This window comes from Lotus japonicus, chromosome 4, assembly GCF_012489685.1.
Source record: "Lotus japonicus ecotype B-129 chromosome 4, LjGifu_v1.2".
In the NCBI taxonomy this organism is placed as follows: Eukaryota; Viridiplantae; Streptophyta; class Magnoliopsida; order Fabales; family Fabaceae; genus Lotus; species Lotus japonicus.
Window position 1 is genome coordinate 52,979,946 of NC_080044.1, and position 19,337 is coordinate 52,999,282.

At 36.2% G+C, this 19,337-nt stretch overlaps 3 protein-coding genes and 1 long non-coding RNA gene across 5 annotated transcripts; 3 read left to right on the forward strand and 1 right to left on the reverse strand.

Annotated features, from left to right (window-relative positions):
• Positions 1 to 3,855: 3,855 nt before the first annotated feature.
• On the forward strand, positions 3,856 to 5,820 carry LOC130715280 (GRAS family protein RAD1). Its single transcript, XM_057565358.1, has one exon. It carries the CDS (start codon positions 4,002 to 4,004, stop codon positions 5,529 to 5,531), a length of 1,530 nt encoding a protein of 509 aa, XP_057421341.1. The 5' UTR covers positions 3,856 to 4,001; the 3' UTR covers positions 5,532 to 5,820.
• A 2,607-nt stretch (positions 5,821 to 8,427) lies between these two features.
• LOC130713912 (nucleoside diphosphate kinase 2, chloroplastic) lies at positions 8,428 to 12,777 on the forward strand. 2 transcript variants are annotated; one of them, XM_057563742.1, is made up of 7 exons: positions 8,428 to 8,783; positions 8,880 to 8,930; positions 9,085 to 9,171; positions 10,604 to 10,684; positions 10,783 to 10,895; positions 11,179 to 11,228; positions 12,470 to 12,777. In XM_057563742.1, exons 1-7 carry the CDS (start codon positions 8,541 to 8,543, stop codon positions 12,535 to 12,537), a joined length of 693 nt encoding a protein of 230 aa, XP_057419725.1. In that variant the 5' UTR covers positions 8,428 to 8,540; the 3' UTR covers positions 12,538 to 12,777. The 2 variants fall into 2 exon arrangements, with proteins under 2 accessions (XP_057419725.1, XP_057419724.1); XM_057563741.1 differs by having other exon boundaries at positions 8,430 to 8,783; positions 8,874 to 8,930.
• A 74-nt stretch (positions 12,778 to 12,851) lies between these two features.
• Positions 12,852 to 13,740, reverse strand: LOC130713913 (uncharacterized). The gene is made up of 2 exons (XM_057563743.1): positions 13,516 to 13,740; positions 12,852 to 13,421 (listed from the first exon to the last, which is right to left on the reverse strand). Exons 1-2 carry the CDS (start codon positions 13,598 to 13,600, stop codon positions 12,967 to 12,969), a joined length of 540 nt encoding a protein of 179 aa, XP_057419726.1. The 5' UTR covers positions 13,601 to 13,740; the 3' UTR covers positions 12,852 to 12,966.
• Positions 13,741 to 13,883: 143 nt separating this feature from the next.
• Positions 13,884 to 19,308, forward strand: LOC130715122 (uncharacterized). Its single transcript, XR_009011556.1, has 2 exons — positions 13,884 to 18,725; positions 18,811 to 19,308. It is a non-coding gene; the product is annotated as an uncharacterized LOC130715122 (long non-coding RNA).
• Positions 19,309 to 19,337: the final 29 nt, after the last annotated feature.

Consider the following 19,337-nt stretch of genomic DNA (forward strand, 5'->3'; position numbering starts at 1 on the left):
CCAACCTTTTTTTTTTTGAAGTAAACGTATGCCAACCTTGATCCTAAAGAATAGAGTTGTTTTTTTCTTTTCCACCACCACCACAGAACTGTTACAACAAGAATATTATTTCGTTGCTCTAGCTAGTAACATGAAGAACTAATATGAAAATACTATACCTTCAGGAATCATAGGTAACAAAATTCGAAAAAAAAAAAAAGTGAAGCATCCTTAAAATGTGGGCAATATCGATACAAATGATCCAAATCTTAATAAATCTCAGAAATTTTCTCTAGTACAACAACCTGCTTCTGTCCTGTCAAAAAAAAAGAAGCTGCTTCTGTATTTTTTCTTTTACTAGACAAATTTTAGTTGTTAGTAATGTTAGTAAATTAGTCATCTCGCTTTTGTATATAATATATATGTTTCTATCTTATTGATATCATTTTTTATTTTCATATATGGTTTATAAAACTTTCCTTTACTTAATATGGTTATATAAAACTCAAATATTTTTACGTTTTATGTTTTATATTTTCATCTGAATAAAACAAGAACCTTTTATATTGATTTTTAAACAGAGTTTAGTTATTAATTATGCACTGATATATTGTAAAACTGTTTTACATAATCATTCAATTAAGGGGTTGTCTAAATGACCCATGTGGGTTACTAACCACAACCTCTTCAAAATTTGTCAAATTTTTTAGCCTTAACTAAATTATCCCCAAAACCATGTTAACTGATAGATTAATCAATCAGCAGTAAGAGACTAGCTAATTAAGTTTTTCTATTAAAAAAAATTAAAATTTGAAATTTAAAAAAAAAATCATTAATTTAAAGTTTTTTTTGTTGTCCCTAAAGGTTAGCTCAAGTGGTAAGAGTTATGTGACATAAGGGTTTGAGAGGGTAAATGGTGTACGGTCCAGGGTTCAAACCCTGAGAGCTGAGGATCACTAATTTACTAACATTACTAACAACTAACATTTGCGTATAAAAAAAAAATCAATTTAATGTTTTTTTTTTGAAATTTCAATTTAAAGTTAAACAATCTAGAAGTTAGAAGTTGATGATTTAGACAATCTAATTTATATAGCTGCTTGGTGGGGCTCATCTATTGCTGTCGTTTATACCTGGCACTTGCTGATGCAGCTGTGTTGGTGTTAATGCATGCCGTTCTTGTAAGCTGCCGAAAGCTGCCTCTACAAATTTTATTTGGTCTACAAGAATTGCATTGAATTGGTTTTTATTAATCTGTCTTCCAGGCCTGACTGAATTCAGGGAATTGTTTTTATATTACCTGCGCATTTGGGTGAAAGAACATATGATAAATGAGAGAAGAAATGTATTTCATCTCTGGATCATAGTAGCTAGTAGTATATATAAGTAATAAGATAGTTAAATCAGTTCAGTAGTTAGGCTTCTGTAAACTGTAATTAATGGATCTTAGTTAGCTTGTTGTGTCTATAAACAACTTGTATTGTTAGTGAATCAATTGGATCTGTTCCATCTTCTTCTCATCAATTTTCACTTTGAATTTGCAATTAAAAAACTACAACCAAATATCGGGAAGAAAATGTGTTGGGCCGTAAGAGGATAAAACTCCGGGGGTCATCTACATTGGGCTAACATGAACAAACTACAAGTGGATTGGACACCACATATTTCACACAAAACCTTAAGACATTATGTGTATGGGCTCTCTCACTTATAAATTGCTCATTACTCCCCTATTAATTCTTCCAACGTGAGAATTCTTACTCACATTTGATATCCCAACAGAATGTTAAAGTAAATGCTCATATTAGAATTAGGGAGGTCGAACTCAACCCAAAAGCTAGCTCAAGAGTTGAGGGTTACTCTACCCTTCATAAGGACTTGTTTGACCATATCTTTAGCCAATGTGAGACTTCTAACACACCCTCTCACGCCCAGGACTTGACATCTGAAGCGTGGAATTAACATCAACGGGTGACTCAAATATTGAAGTCTTCACAACAAATGGATCTTGGATAGGCTCTGATACCATATTATAATTAGGGAGATCTAACTCAACCCAAAAGCTAGCTCAAGAGTTGAGGGCTGCTCTACCCTTTATAAGCACATGTCATTTTGGTGTGTCCAACATTTTTTCTTTATTGCAGTTTTAGTCTTCTAGTTTAGTGATTTCTTAATTTTAGTCCTCCAGTTAATTTTTAGCAATTTTAGTCTTCCTAGTTTTAAAACTACGTATATTGATCCACCTTAATTTTTCATCCAAAATTTAAAGGTGTTTGTTGATATGACTGTCACAACCTGTTGTTCTTGGTGGAGATGTTGATTTTGGGATTGACTGTGCCGGAAGGAAGGGCTATCACTAGGGTTGTATAGTTGGTGTACCTTAAATTTTGTGTTTCAGGAGTTTAAGTTCTGAAAGTGCAAGATAAGCACACTTTGAGAGTTAAACTTTAGTAACACAAAAATTTAGTCTTTAAAAGTTTTCAAAGTCACTCAAGCTTATTTTATGCCAAAGTTTATTTTGGGTATATAAATACTTGAATGGCGTGTTAAAATATCCTCATAAGATAACTTCATTTATTTTGATTTAGTTTACTAAGGTCTCACAGCCAGCAGTTATGAGACTAATTTTCTTAATCAAAGAGATCACAATAAGTGGATAGGTCTATCCTAACAAATCGTACTTCATTCGCCCAAGAATCGAACTCTTATTAAATACTTGCGAAGATAAATGATTTATCAGTTGTGCTATATAATGTTGTAGCTCTTTAATTAATAAAAATGTCAATTCAATAATTTCATTGTGAGTTCGATATTGTTGTTATTACAAGCCGCCAAGTACTTAAAAAATTTGAGATAAAGATGTCTTTAACGTGACATTTTGCTGAAGACAAAATTACATTTTGTTGAAGACAAAATTCCTAGTAAAAGGAAAAGTAATCCACCTGCATTGCCTTCATCCCTTGTCTTTCACGTTGAAACAACCAACGGCTGCTTTAAGTTTCACCCATAGTTTATCTTCAAGCTACAACTTTTTTATTTTCTACTAGTGCAATTGGTTCCTTTGATCTGTGAATCTCCTGTTTCATTCTTTCTGTGGGTCACTGAGAATTGATTGTTGGTAAATGGTAGCGATTTCATTTGTTGAGGATAAACCTGAACCATGGTAAGGTGCATGTTTCGGCTTAAAAAGTTATGGTGAATAAAAATCATGATAAACAGAAGCAACTTCATTTACTTATTGTAGCTGTCTAGAGTGATTTTCACTTCACCGTAATTTTCCATCATATATCCAATCATCAACTAAAACTACACATGTTGAGCATAACTTGCCCCTAGATAGAAAATTTTGCTATGCATCTGGTTCATTTAGCGATATATATGCATTGAGAATTTGAGACCTATGTGAACTCTAACAAAAATTTAAATGTTCACACTTCCATTGTGGTTCGTTCTCTCATAGGACAATAACATATAGGTGTGACGTGGTAGTTGCAAACCTCATTTTTTAATTATGTGTGATTGGAAGTTCGATTTTCATTCATGATTGAGAATATATTTTTATAACAAGTTGTTTAAGGTTTAGTGTGATGATCCGCCCTATAAAGGATTAACCATGGTTGTCCACCCATACTCTATTGTAAACCAAAAAAGCAGCAGGACAAGATAGAAAGTGACAAAGATGGAACATGCTTGCTATTTAATCATCCACTTGTTAATCCGACCGATTATGAAATTCCTAAATCATAGGAAACCGATGCTCTCGGGGATATCCTATTGATCTAAGCTTGCATTGCCAATGCTAAGATTTAACAAGACAAGACTTTGACAGCTTCGTCTACGTAATCTTATTCTGTCCATAGTGCAAAATCATCGTGCACCACGCCGAACGAGGAACTCAACACATCATGGTTTCCTTCTAATGTTTCTATATAAACTGGCATCACATGAGAAGGGTTCTTTCAGAGCGATGTTGAATATCCTTAGAAAGGAAAGAGAGAAGCGAGTTTGCATAATCTTGAGTTATGTCCCCTCCTCTTTATAGTGTCCTTCTTGAAGATGAAAATTCAGTGTTTCTTCTTGATCTTGATCTCTCCTCCCCAATGGGTTTCCATGCCTATCCTCATCTACCTATTTTGGATAGCAGTATTGCCAATTGGTCCCTACCCTTTTCAATTTCCGATGAAACCTTTAGGGAGAGCAAGAAGCTGAAGAGAACCATGATCCCCATTTCCTCTGCAGATTTCAGCATCTCCTCATCAAGCAGTCTGAGTGTGAGTGTGAATAGCATTCCAAGGCTCAATTTCAGAGACCACATAAGGACTTATAAGAGATACCTTGCTGCTGAAGAGTTACCAGAAGATACCAATAGTTCTGAAAGTGTTGTTGGAGCTGAAGAAGATGGTTGTGCTGATGGAATGAGGCTTGTTCAGCTCCTAATCGCTTGCGCAGAAGCGGTGGCTTGTCGCGACAAGGCACATGCTTCTATGTTGCTATCTGAGCTTAAATCCAATGCCTTGGTGTTTGGATCATCATTCCAGAGAGTTGCTTCTTGCTTTGTGCAAGGCTTAGCAGAGAGGCTAACTCTGATTCAGCCAATTGGAAGTGGTGCAGGAGTTTCACAATCCATGATGAACATCATGGATGCAGCCTCAGAAGAAATGGAAGAAGCATACAGGTTGGTTTATGAGACATGCCCACACATTCAATTTGGACACTTTGTGGCTAATTCCACTATATTGGAAGCCTTTGAGGGTGAGAGTTTTGTCCATGTAGTGGACCTAGGCATGAGCCTCGGTCTACCTCATGGACACCAGTGGCGGGGACTGATCCACAGCCTCGCTAATCGTGCCAGCGGACACGGTCGTGTTCGCCGGCTCAGAATCACAGCGATTGGACTATGCATTGCCAGACTCCAGGCCATTGGTGATGAACTCTCGGATTACGCAAACAATTTGGGCATTAACTTGGAATTCTCCGTGGTGCAGAAGAATTTGGAAAATTTGCAACCTGAAGACATCAAGGTGAATGATGATGAAGCTCTTGTTGTCAATAGCATTCTGCAGCTGCATTGTGTGGTTAAGGAGAGTCGTGGCGCTTTGAATTCGGTGCTTCAGATGATTCATGGGCTCTCACCAAAGGTTTTGGTGATGGTGGAGCAGGATTCAAGTCACAATGGACCTTTTTTTCTTGGGAGGTTTATGGAATCACTACACTATTATTCTGCTATCTTTGACTCATTGGATGCTATGTTGCCAAAGTATGACACTAAGAGGGCAAAGATGGAGCAGTTTTACTTTGCTGAGGAGATAAAGAACATTGTGAGCTGTGAGGGGCCATTGAGGATGGAGAGGCATGAGAGGGTGGATCAGTGGAGGAGGAGGATGAGCAGGGCTGGGTTTCAGGCTGCACCTATCAAGATGGTGGCTCAGGCTAAGCAGTGGCTTCTCAAGAACAAGATTTGTGATGGATACACTGTTGTGGAGGAGAAAGGGTGCTTGGTGCTTGGGTGGAAGTCAAAGCCTATTGTTGCAGCTTCTTGCTGGAAATGTTAAATGATGAATCTTCATTCTCCTGCAGTTTGATGTGTGAAATCAATCCAATAAGTAACAGTTTCATTGTGAAGTTGTTGTGTGCTTGCTTAATTTGTTTTTTATTTAAAGAAAAGTGAATTAGGACCCAAATCAGTGATTTGAAAACGCTCTGGTGATTCGAAACCACTCAAGTGATTTCAAAGCAGTGAAGATTGGGGGGTGAGAATAAATCTTTTCCTGTAAGTAATGCTATGTTATAGCTGCTTGGGATAGACCAGAAATAAACTGATGTCTTGTTGTTTGGTGTGCATATAGGGAGGAAATTGACATGTAAATTCCCACAATTCTTTTATTCTATTTTCAACAAACCAAATAATACTCTATAATGCTTTTTTCTGTACTTGCAATTTTAGGCTTTGTCAATTCAACAACTTGGCCAAGATGCTGGAACCACTATCACTACAATCAAAGCCTAATGTGAACATTTCAGGTAAGATTGCATTTAGAAAAACCTTGTGATATGGGCCGAGACTCGACAAACTGGCCCAAAGCTATTAGGCCAGCCCAAAACAATCAAAGCCCAAGCGCAGTGATAAAACTTCAATTCACACAAAAGAAATATCAAGCTTTCAATAGTCTAACACTCTAACTAGCTGACTGAACTAGACTAGTTAAACTATTATAACTATGGTCAAGTTGTTAGAGTTAAGGTTAAGTTGTTTTGCTCAGGGCCGGTCCCGACATTTTGGAGGCCCTGGGTTAATAATAAAAATGGACCCCTAAATTTTTTTTTGGAGAAAGTTTAATAGGAAAACTAAGCCAAAAAAAGGCCTTTTACAGCGCTTCGCACATCTCGCCGCTGTTAAATAGTATACCAGGTACGAAGTGCTGTAAAAGATTGACTATTTACAGCGCTTTTTTAAGTAAAAGCGCTGTAAAAAGTATTCGAATTTTTTTTTGGGGCCCTTCTTTTTTGGAGGCCCTGGGCTGTGGGCCTGCTTGCACAGGCCCAGGGCCGGCCCTGGTTTTGCTAAGTGGCCGATCGTTTATGTCACGTAGGCAAGCAGTTAACACCTAGCAATTGAACATGTGCGAACGGCCAACACACATAAATGTAGTCCTCTCAATGTAAGCAAGGCAGACTCATTTTTCTTTCTTTGTTGCTCTTTTATACTCTGGTCTGACTTAAGCGTCCCTGAGTGCTTTTTGCAGGTACGCTACACATTGTGCACCACCATGTTCCGCCTTTGCTCCACCAGTCTACACGGCTAAGCACTACTCTAACAACTCGGAAAACATCATGTTGAGTGTTGACCAGAATCCTTGAGTCCGACAAGGACACCTTGGGTGATAAACTCAGGAGTGAGAAATCATATCACATGTGATGGTGAGACGTTAAGAGAGAAACAATGATCAATGAACAACCTAGAGGGTGCATGCTGTTAACAGCACCGAGAAAACAAAATTGCCAAATGGAATATAAGTAGATAACATTTTGAACATCCCAGATTTCATATGCAATTTACTTTAAGTTAGTAGATTGACCATAAAGCCTAATTATGCACTATCATTTCCTGTTGCCTTTTGTGTTATCCACGAATTTACACTATGGGGAACCTAGTTAGAGTGTATAGGCATCAGAATAGGCCATAAGTCTCAAACCTTCTTGAGCCTGCAGTGTGGACTGGAGTTCTAAGAATAAAGGGGATACATCAATGAAGCAAGTAGAATGAAGCTCTGATGAAAATAAAAAGAGAGATTTATGCATTGTGAATCAAATGTTAGGACAAATTAAGTAAACTAGATTGCCTTTCTCTCCTAGTTGAATAAAATTTTGACCTGTTTATTTCTACTAAAACAGGTTTATTATCATTAAATTATAAAAAGGGACTGGTTGAAAATTGAAATCAGTTCAATACCACCAATTTTGACCCAATTAAACTTAAAAAGAGTGAAGTGTGTGGAGATGGATTGCTATTTTGTTGGAGAACAAGTACAATGAAGAGAAGTAGTGCCTACAAAAATTAGTTCAAAAGAGAAATTGGTGGATATGTTCTCATAACCAGTGGCTGAAGACACCTTTGAATAGATGCTCAACAAGCAGTTCAAATCTTCCTGGCCCTGGGCCAAGGGGGAGTGATCAAGTTAAATCTAAATTAATTGCTAATGTAAATAGGTTTCTCATATCTCATAGTAAATGATATTTATTAAGACTTAATTGTGAAATTTTTAAAGAGTAGACACATGTCACTACATGATTGGACAACTTTGATGAAATTGATATAAGGAACTTGGGGTAAGTTTTATCTAATTCGAAATTGCTGAAAGTTAGGAACCTAATAGCTCAAAGTTATGAACATTGATATTCCACACTTCCTAATAAGGTGTAAGGGTGTGCTGTAAATTTTTAGGAGTGTAAAAGTATAACTCTCATCTATATGCCGCTCTAGTTCACCAAATTCATCTTCTTCTTAGGAGTTTTACATATATCATTTTAGAACTTTTTTTTAACCAACATTTTAGAACATTGTTTTGGAGAAAAAGTCATATTATAAAATTTGCTATTCCATACCAAACTATATAATAGATACATTTTACAGAGGTTAAATTCATACTATAATTAGTTTTAAGAAAAATACTATAATTTAAATTATGATTTTTCAAAATTTTGAAGTATCATAAGCATAACTTTTTAAACATTTTCTCTTGTAAATATTTCTTATTTCATTATCATTATAAAAATATCATAGAGTGAGAAAAATAAACAAGACAGCTAGCATATAAAACAATTTCCACAATACTCAAATAAAAATTAATTTTAGAAATAGTAAAAGGACATGAGATAAAACAATTTCCACAATAAAAATAATAATTAAAAAAAGTCTCTGTTGGTCTTACCCACTTTCCACATCCAAATTCGGAGTATCAATCCCTTTATTCTTTCTTTCATTCTTCCTCCAAGGTCTGGTGCTGGTGCTGGTGCTGGTGCTGGTGCTGGTGCAGAGTCAGTCACCGCCGCAGACAGTAGCCATGGGAGTGTTCGCTGGAACCACCGCTGCTGCTTGTGTCACATCCTCTCTCGCACTCACACCAACAACACCATTCTCTTCTAACAAGAGAACAACCATCACCACTTCATCCTCCAAATGCAGAATTCGAGCCACCCATCACCAAAACCTCACTGCATTTCCCTCAACATCCCATCTTTTCTACGCTAAATCCCTCCGCACCACCAAACCCCGCATTTTCCTTCCACACTTAATTGCTTCTCTGGTTTGCTCACTCACTCTCTCAACAATTGGAAATTTATCATCACTGTATGTATTTGTAAATGTTTCCTCTAATTTTTCTTCTAATGTGCAGGAACAGGTTGACCAAACTTACATAATGGTGAAGCCTGATGGCGTGCAGCGTGGCGTTGTAAGCCTCTCTCTAATTTTGTTTTCACTTAGAATTGTTTATTTTTATTTGTAATGTGCTGGTTTTTGTTCTTTTAATTGATGTTATTTTGGATAATGATTTACTTATGGTCCTGCAAATGCTGAATTTTTCTTATTGTGTTGAACTGGTTTAGGTGGGAGATATTATCTCTAGGTTTGAGAAGAAAGGGTTTAAGTTAACTGGCTTGAAGCTCTACCAGTGCTCAAAAGATTTAGCTGAGGTTTGTACTCGCTGCAATACTTGATTCTTATAATATCATGCTGCATCCATTTTGTGTTGAATTTATACTGAACAAACAACACTCTGATTGTATTTTGCATTTAACCTGAATTTTTGTACCAATGCATCACCTACTGACTACTCAGATAAATGATAGCATTGTGTTATGTTTAAAATGACTCATGCTAACTTCTAAAATGTTGATTCTCCTTTTTGGTTTAAGATATGCATGTTAACATTAAGAGTATGTGTTTTATTATAGCCTTGTCATGTCCTGTAATTTTTAAGTTTGTCATATCTTTGTATCTATGTCGCATTATATATGTATCTCACATCATGTCCATTTTTTCTATCATGTGGTAAAGTGTAACTTTTTTTTCTTAATGTTGAAAAAAGGAGTTTATGTAGGAAAGGAGGAAAAAAGAGAGAAAGGAAAATGTAATCATATTGTCCAAAGTAACAACCCAATGGTCCTATTCATACTACTAGTGAATCACATAAAACTATATTTCTGATTAAATAAGGTAATAGAATGAGAAGATTGGTTTCTCAACTAAAAGACTGCTTGATTCCAGAATATATTATAAGAATCTTCTAATATTCCTAGATACAGGGAAGATATAATGACATCTGTGAGGCGAAGGATGCACAACAGAGAGGCACCTTTGTGAGGGCATGAAATGGGTGGGGTGCCAAATGACATATGTGTTCTGTGACAAAGCCAATATGAGGAAAACAAACTGGAAGGGAACCAATATGTGGAAAGACAAGTTGGGACAAAGTTAACCTGCAGTAAGAGGGGAGCTGGGACAGAACTGAAAAGATATGAGAACAAAAATCAGGGTTTGGGGGTGGCAAATCTTATATTTACAAGTTCCATAAACTTGACACTTTTCTTCGGGGTGGATACTATGGCCTGATTGTGGGATTCAAGTAAAGGAGGAGAAAGAGAGAATGAATACTCCTCATAATATTATCTATGAAGTTGATATGGTGTGTGACGATACGATAAAAAATATCAACCCAATGGTCCTACTCACAATAGTACAGTAAATAAGTTAACTATACTTTAACAATGAGAACATTGCTTCCTCAGAAGATATTATGATATATTCGAACAATCCTATCATCTAGAGGGTATACTCTGTGTATAGTAACAAATAAATAAGTTACTGTTGTCTAATTATTCGAAACAGATGCTATTTGATTTAGTTGTAGCTGCATGAAATGTAAGAATATGGAATCCAACCATTTGGTTACAGAATCTCATTTTATCCATGTTTTCATGATTGACTTCTATACCATATGATATGAACTTACAGTCTTTCAAATTGTGTTTGCAGTAATGTTCTAACTGTGATGTTTATTATGACTTCAACTTTTAATGTGATGTATACATTTCTGAGGCTTATTATGACTGTTTATGGTTCCAGGAGCATTACAAGGACTTAAAACTAAAGTCATTCTTCCCTAAGCTGATTGACTATATTACTTCTGGTCCTGTTGTGTGTATGGTATAATTCTCTCCACCAGTATCCCATTTTTACCTGCATTTTTGCAATCTACCAGATGAATGTGTTCTCTAATTCTGATATAATGCTATGTTTGCAAGGCTTGGGAGGGTGTTGGTGTAGTGGCATCAGCACGCAAGCTTATAGGGGCTACAGATCCTCTTCAAGCTGAACCTGGCACAATAAGAGGAGACCTTGCTGTTCAAACAGGAAGGTAAGACTTTTGTTGCTTTTTCATCTGACTGGTGACTATTGAGTGCCTTGACTCAAAGTCTGTTTGGATACCCGCTAGTGAGTATAAAAAAGGGAAAATAACAGATCCCGTGCGACTTTTTGTTAAAGTATGCCGCAAGGTGTGTTATTTTCCGTTGGCATATTCTCTAACGGGTATTCAAACGGACTCTTGAGTCAAGAATCAAGATAGTCTGCAAAGAATCTGTATTTCTTGGTGATTTGAGTAACAGGAATGACAAGTCCTTGTGATGAACTTTGTTCAGGAATATTGTTCACGGCAGTGACAGCCCTGAGAATGGCAAGCGTGAAATAGGTAAGCCTCTTATGCTATCCACTTTTATCCAAATAAATGGAATAAAAAATATATGTGAATGCAAAGAGAGTATTTAAAAGCTAGCTACCAATTTGAACATTAGCAGGTTTCAGCAGTATTATGAATACAAAATAAAGCTTTAACTTCAATTTTTTTACTGGTTTTTAGCATCTGTCCATATTTTGCTTTGATTAATGTGAGTTTCAATTTCCAAGAAACCTTAGGAGCTTGACTTTGCAAGTGTCAAATGTTGTTTTATTGCAACTGATTAAGGCTGGTGAACATATGGTTAGAAGATGGAGTGCACATTACAATTAGTAATATCATTTTGAGTGGGAGTGTTTGTGTGGTATTATCCTCCATCAATAAGGTTTTGAACATGAGAATTTAGGTAAAGTTGTGGAACTCTAGTGAATTCAGGTCACACAATCAACTAAACTCTTCAAAAATATTAGTATTTAAAAAAACATATCCTAGTCCTGGAATGTAATTTAATATCAATATCCACATATTGAACAGTCCAATACGGCAATACCATAACTAAACAAAAGAAATTAATAAAAGATAAAATTATTTCAATTGACGGTCATATTGGCCAACACACATTGCTTTGTAGTTGAATACTTGAACAAAATAGAACAAAAATAAAAATGAAAACTTCAAAACTCTTTGGATAGAAAAGTGAGGCATGTCAACCGTTAATTTTCTCATTTACGGTTGAAATATCAACCAAAAACTGTACATTAAGACCAAGACCATGGATAAATCCAATTTGTAATCTTGCGTAGAATCAAGAGTTTCTTAGAGTATACTTCAACTTGTACGAGCTTACCAGAGATTGTTAATGCAATTTAACTCGTTTGTGTCCTCTGATAGCAATCTTACAAGAGATTTAGATGAATTTGAGAGTTAACTGTGATGTGTAGAATAATCTAATCTATTTGTTTTTCTGAACTTCTGGCATCAAGTTTCGCCATGAAAAACTGTTATCCTTCATCTCCTCATGACATAGCACCAGTCTACCACCTCATAAGTTATTGATGTTGCAGTCACTTATAAAATTGTATCCGTTATCTTTTGAAAACCGAATATTCTGGTGAGTCCGAACTCCGAAGTTAGTAATTGGGATACAATTGAATTGCGCATTATTTCAGAGTAGTAAGGATAATTTGTGCTGCAATGTAAACTTTTCCCATAGTAATGTGATTTTTTACTAACTGGCTTATTTCCATTTTTTGCAGCTCTCTGGTTCAAGGAAGGTGAATTATGCGAATGGACTCCTGTTCTAACACCATGGCTAAGAGAATAGTAAAATCACGGACGCCCAATCACAGATACAAACAGTTTCATGGTTCAATAACATGATCCATTGTTTCCAGCTGTCAATGTAGCATTACATATTTCAATTAGCTTTTCAAGTCTGAAAAGTTCATCTGTAATTTTTATAAAATTTTGCAATTGCCTGAGATTCAAGTTCATACCATTTTCTTTTGCGTGCGTGCTTACATGAAGTTGCTGCAACTAAATAAAATTCAGCATACTGATGACATTATCTACTGTACTGAACAAGATTGATGAGCAAACACCCAGAAAACTTTAATTTTGAAAAAACTCAATGATGATAACAACCTTTGATGTATTTTAAATAACAATACATGGTACATTGCAGATGGGGTAAGCTGAGAATGAAATACAGTACAGTATAATAAGAATGAAGGGAGTTACCCATTCCCCTTTGTTAATCAGACAATTCACAACAATCTTGCAAAGTTTGAACACTCTCCATTTCACTATCGTTTTGAGATTCAACAGAACCAGACGACGAAACGCATCCAGAGCTACCATTCTTCGATCCTCCACCAGAGGACGACCCAGTAACTTGCCCAGAATCCTTCAATTTAAAGAAATGAAGAATTGAAACATTACCATGCTTTCGCTGTTCCGAGTTCCCAGTGGAAACTCCGCCACTAAAACTAGCTGATGCAGTTACAGAAGAGCAATCTGTGTCAGTACCCGTCATAATTATCTCATCATCACCTGGTGAATGATGCGACCTTGACGCATTTGGTAGATTTCGATCTGCATCCATATTTGCATCTGAAGAATCAGTTACAATCTCTTCCATTTCCTGAGAAGATTCACGTGCACTTGAATCGCGTTGAGCACCGAGTTTCAGCTTCATCAGAGTAGCCTCTGAATCAAAAAACAACGAACGAACGAACGATTCAGAATTTGAGCAATTGAGGAATTAACAAAGGGACGAGGAAAGAGGGAAGAGAGAGAGTACCGTAGATGGAGAAAGAGTCATCTTTGAGAAGCTTGGAGGGGCAACCTTCCAACGAAGAAGACGAAGCCCTAATTTTGCCGAACATTTTCTCCGATTTCACTCCAACCGCAGGGGAGAGGGTATAAATAAAGAGAGGAGCTGAATTTGTTGGCGCTGTTTTGATTGAATTGCAGAAATCAGAGCGGGAAACGTACAAGCCACACTTCTCAATTTCGACCCAAAATAATTGAGATGATGGAAATTAGACAAAATAGGTTTTGACCAAAAAAAAAAAAAGAATTAAATTGATTAAATAGTTAGTTTTTAATACTTCATATCCATTAAATTATTTTTTAAAAAAGAATTATCTAATTTAATATATTTATTTAACCTAAATATATAGCAATGAGAATTGGGTTAAAACTTAAAACCCTATTTTGGAAAATCACGGGGCCGCTCCACACTTTCTTCCAAGGTGCCGCTGCAACAACCAATGGTTCACTTCATCCTTCCATCTTTTCCCAAGCTCTCAAGTTTGAACCAACCACCACCATTAATCGAAGGTACCCGAACCCTCTATGTACTTTATTTTTTTGGTTATTTGGGTCTTCACAAACTATTCTAATGTAAGAGGACAAAGTTTTACTTATTGTTCAATTTTTCATCGTAAGGTTTCTTTGTGTCTATTTTCAAACACCATTGCTGAACTAGTAGTAAGGCTCAATTGATATCATGTTAGTTTAGTTAACTTACAACTGCATGTGGATTGTAAAACGATGATTTGATTATGATTATATGTTTACGATTTGATATCTAAATACATGCGTAGTTTCCATCAGGTGGATTGCTTGGGTATAGAGGCAATTCATTTTTGTATGTTGTTTTCTTATTTGTAGGCATGTTTGGTGCTGGCTGCTATTACAGTGACTTGCATTATTTGATTTATTTCTTGTCAAAATATCTTCATAAAAATAATCTTAATTTTGATGTATAGTTGATTCACTGACTGCTTTGCTTGCAATTTCTTTTCTATTAATAATTAATACCCCTACGCCCTTATTAATATTATTTGAGAATCATTTGTGCAATATCAACCCTTCATAAAATTTTATCAAGCATGAAAACCTACCAAAGTCAAAGTTTCACATGCTTGCTTGTGCTTAATCTGAATTCAGTCTCTAAAAACTAGTGCAACATTTTTTAGTAGGAAAGAAGTAATGTTGTTGCCATAGATGATAAATTTTGCTCTAAACAAAATCCACCACCATGAACAAAATCCATAAAATCCATACATACTAGTATGCTAAGATTACAAGACGTCTAAATGGAAATTGATGTCGTTTGTGGATAACCTTCATTGTACGCTGTCAGGATGTGTCATATTATGGTTTATATGTTGGCACAAAAAGACTATTCTCGTGTTGACTTTTAAACAGGGGATTGTACAATTATATTCATCAACGAAACATTACAATAGTGAAAAATCTTGTTTAGATAGATGGTTGTAGTAGAACCGTTTTTTTTAGTGTGTATGTTCTTGTTTTTGGTACCACATATTGGAAGACTGGATGTAACAATTTAGTTGTTATATTTTCTTGTTGTATTCATCATTTCCATGTTATATTTTGATGTGCTTTGGTGCTGGTTAAAACCAAGGACACATGTAAGTGAGTGGTGAATTTTTTTTTGAAGCAATATGCAACTAACACAGTAACACACGAAATCAGTTGTCACATATGGTTATAGTGCTAGGGGGGCAATGTTTTCGGATGCAATACATCGACTTTGTGCATGACACTTGCACAAAAATGCATGTAACACCGTGAAGAACACACCTTTTTGGAAGAATTCAATAATGTGATGAGTTTGAGGAATATTGGAAGAAGATATTTGTCAAGCTCGGAGAAAACAAATGGATTTCCAAAACTTCATGACATAAAGTCAATGTGACTCACCGTTTATCTTCGCGAACAATTCTTTGATCGAATGCAAACTACCTCACTATGTGAAACAATGCTCGAATAAAGCCATATGTTGGCAAAGAAAAAATAACATTGTTGAGTTAATGGACAATATAGTGCAAGCTTTAAGAGAATGCATTAGGTTGCTGATATTAAGATTCATTTTCAGAACTTGTGTTGACTAAAATCAGTTGTGCATGAAAAAAGAGTCTTAAAATCAGCAACCAGCTTGTAAAGCTTGCTCTATATTGTGCATGAACTCAACAATACAATACTTTTGCCAACATATGACTCTATTCGAGCATTAATGACCTCACTTTGTGAGGTATTAAGATATTCGAGCAAAGAATTGCTCACGAAGATATGCAGTGACCCACATTGACCTTATGTAGTTTTGGAGACCCATTTGTTTGGCACAAGCTTGTGCTTGACAAGTGACAACCATCTTCTTCCAATATTCCTCAAAAAAGGCATATGTTCGTCACAATGTCACATGTATTTTGTGAAGTGTCATGCACAGCTTGTGTGATCCATCTAGAAACACTTGTTTGATGACCTGTCTCATAGGACCATCACCATCCGTGACGACTGATTTCGAGTGTTTGTTGCACACTTTTTCCAAAAAATTTCCAACCCCCAGGATGTCATCCACAAACAAAGCACACCCGAATGTAATGGTCTGAGAATGCAGATTACAACCAGAAAATATAACAAGTGGATTGTTATATTTGGTCTTCCGATAGGTGGTATTAAAACAATAAATTCACCGACGCACTAAAAATCAGTTTTACTTCACCAATCTACCCAAACAAGATTTTTAAGTCTACTGTCATGAGTAGTTGTGTAATTTGAAGTACAAACATGACATCATTATCAACTTTTCCTCTTAGATAAATTACATCCCCATGTTTCTGTCAATGAACATAGTTGTACACAATGTTCTGAAAACCGGACGAGGCACTGGTTTAAGGTTTAAAGGTCGAACCGGGGTTAAATCGAGGTCAAACCGTATTAATTTAAATAATATTTTTTTAAATATACATCTTTAAAATAATTATTTAAAAGTATGATATCTCTATGTTATTTTTCAATATTCTACTGCTATGTTATTTTTCAATATATTTCAGTTGTATTTGTTTGGTACTCAAGCAAATCTATATCTCTTCATGCATTTAATCAGTATAAAGGCAGTCTATAACAAGTGTGGACAAGTTTCTTTTTCATTAGAATTAGTTTTGGCCCTTGGAATCACAAAAAACTTTTTCCCATAATTTTTTTATAGAAACAAAACGCAAGAATATATATTTCTAACTAATATATTTTTATTATTTTACATTTCAATTATTAATTTTAAATATATATCTTTATTCATAATAGAGCAATCATAACAAGATATCTTTAATTTTTTTTTTTTTTGAAAGTATGATATCTTTAAATTGGGTTTAGGGTTATTTTCTCTCTCTACAACCTCTCAAGTCTCAACTTCTCTCTGCGTTTCTACAGCCACTGTTCCTTTCTTCTTCCTCTCTTTGTCTCCATGTTCTTTTCTTCTTCCTCTCTTTACCTCCATGCTCCTTTCTTCTTCCTTTCTTTGCGTGTGATACTTGCCTCTTCAGATCTGTGACTCAGGTTCCCTTTTTTTTCTCTTCTATGCTCGTTGCTCCTTCCATGGCCGCCGCCGTCCCCTGTTTCTGGTGGTGCTAGATTCGGTGTGATTGAAGGTTGCTGGCTCAGGGTGGAGGCGCTACTACGGCCGCCGTAGAGAGGGAGCTTGCCGGCGCTCAAGGAGAACTGGAAATTGGAAAACAATCACCTCGTTCACGTGGTTTCTCTCCTCTGTTTCACGATCTGTTTTTTTTTAAACATCATCTAAACGACGTCGTTTTGGCTTGAATGAACAGACCGGAAAAAACCGGCCAACCCGCGGTTTTTACCGGTTTGGCCGGTTCAAGTCTGGTTTTATCGGTTCAATTACGGTTCGATGTGCAGCCGGTTTTAGAGGAGTTCCGGACCGGGGAGGGGTCCGGTTCCCGGTTGAACCGGCCGGTCCGGTCCGGTTTTCAGAACATTGGTTGTACAAATCCTCTTTCAAAAAATCAATAACAAAATATGTCATTTCTATGCCAACATGTAAACCCATAATATGGCATGTTCTTATATCGTATGAATGAAGGTTATCCTGAGCTTTATCTACATCGCTCATCATCCAGTAAGCGGCTACTAATGACACGTACATGGATGCGGTAAGTTCATGGTTATGATTCTCCTCAACTGACACCGCCTCTTATTTTGATATCTTCTTGTAATCTAAGCATACTCGAAGCTTGACTTGACACGCAGTGTGAGTGAGGGGTTTATGATCTTTTTTTCCTATCCAGCATGATGAAATATTTTTTATCCCCTCTATTGCTTACATATTGGCGTATTATAAAATTTTCTTAAAAGACCAGTGGAGCCCAACACTCACTCTGAAGACTGCACTTCTCTCTGCTCCTCAACTTGATGATCCTCAATATGCTATTGTGGCACATCAGGCCTGGCTCATTCTTTTGTGCAGTCATGTCTATGGTTTTGTGAAATGTTTTTGTTTTCATATGCTTTATGTGTATAGTTGCCAAAGGCAGTATATTGAAGAATTCAATCCTCGTCCCGGTTGCTGCTAGATCAACTTATGTTAATATTGCTTAGTTCTCACAAGTCCTGTCATTCACTATCTGAAAGACTAGCAGTCATTTGTTAACATTGTTAATGCCTCTAGATTTTGATGACAAACAGGTTTGTGGTTTCTCACATCCATGAAAAATGCGCCACAAGAAGATTATATAGCAACTAATTAATATTTATTAAAACTTCAGATTAATTTTGATATATTTGATGTAATATAATAGCGAGTAAATGTAAAAATGTGTTCCAAGGGTACAAGATCGATTTTTGTGATGGTGGTGTGGTTATATTCCACTAATGCCCTTCTTGACAATCTTTATGACCAAGAAATAGCATCAACTATATCAAATTCAATCTTTGGGTGAAAAAGCAGAAGACTATTATCCTGTTGAGATTGAGAACCACTGAAGTGGAGGCTTTTGTTCAAAAAGTCATCAATGAAAGTAAGCATAACTATTGCTAACCAGTACAAAGCAAAGACATGTTTGATTTGAAGGATCACTTGAAGGATCTGGAGATGACTGATGAGAGCTGCAAAGGCCTTAGAATACTTCAATACCACCCGACACATGATCCTTTACTATGAGGATCTTGTGAGAATTCACAGTAAGTACCTCATCATTTAGGTATTCACAGGTATATCCATGCCACGGGTACTGTTATTGAGTTTAACTGCATAGTTGTCCCACAGGTATATAAACCAAAGCTTTGCCAGTCTTCCCAATTTATAAATTGCCATCTAGACATATTCAGATTTTGCTGTAATAATGCAAACAATGGTGTGACAAATCAAGAGTTTGGTTCACCCCCTATGCAAGTAGAAAGAATGCAACCCCTTGTTACAGAAAGTGTAAAATCTGAGACTATGGAGGAATTTGAATATGGTATTGCAGTAACACAGGAGAACCATTATGGAGACCTTTTCTTTACAATGAGGGTTGTCCTAGATGCACTACCAAGTGCCACCGGTGGTACTGAAATCTATTGCTCCTCCAAACCACACGTTTGAGTTGCATCATCCTCTTTGTAAGCTCGCCTTGTGGTGTAATCTTGTTGGTTCAGGCAAAAAAATTGGCTGCTGTTGCTCCAAGCACATTGGATTTTGTTGCTTCTCCATGGAAAGCTCGGAGTCTTGGATTATAATAATGCTTTGAAGGCATCATTTAATATGCTCTAATCAGATTGTTCATATTTTGTGAGTTATGTTCTATTTTATTT

What these genes read in the sequence shown, in the direction of transcription:
- LOC130715280 (XM_057565358.1), top strand. Translation starts at nt 4,002, where the DNA reads ATGTCCCCTCCTCTTTATAGTGTCCTTCTTGAAGATGAAAATTCAGTG.
- LOC130713912 (XM_057563741.1), top strand. Translation starts at nt 8,541, where the DNA reads ATGGGAGTGTTCGCTGGAACCACCGCTGCTGCTTGTGTCACATCCTCT. An exon ending in ATGGCGTGCAGCGTGGCGTT is followed by an intron (nt 8,931 to 9,084) that starts GTAAGCCTCTCT and finishes GAACTGGTTTAG; the next exon opens with GTGGGAGATATTATCTCTAG. An exon ending in GAATGGCAAGCGTGAAATAG is followed by an intron (nt 11,229 to 12,469) that starts GTAAGCCTCTTA and finishes CATTTTTTGCAG; the next exon opens with CTCTCTGGTTCAAGGAAGGT.
- LOC130713913 (XM_057563743.1), bottom strand. Translation starts at nt 13,600, where the DNA reads ATGTTCGGCAAAATTAGGGCTTCGTCTTCTTCGTTGGAAGGTTGCCCC. An exon ending in TGACTCTTTCTCCATCTACG is followed by an intron (nt 13,422 to 13,515) that starts GTACTCTCTCTC and finishes TTTTTGATTCAG; the next exon opens with AGGCTACTCTGATGAAGCTG.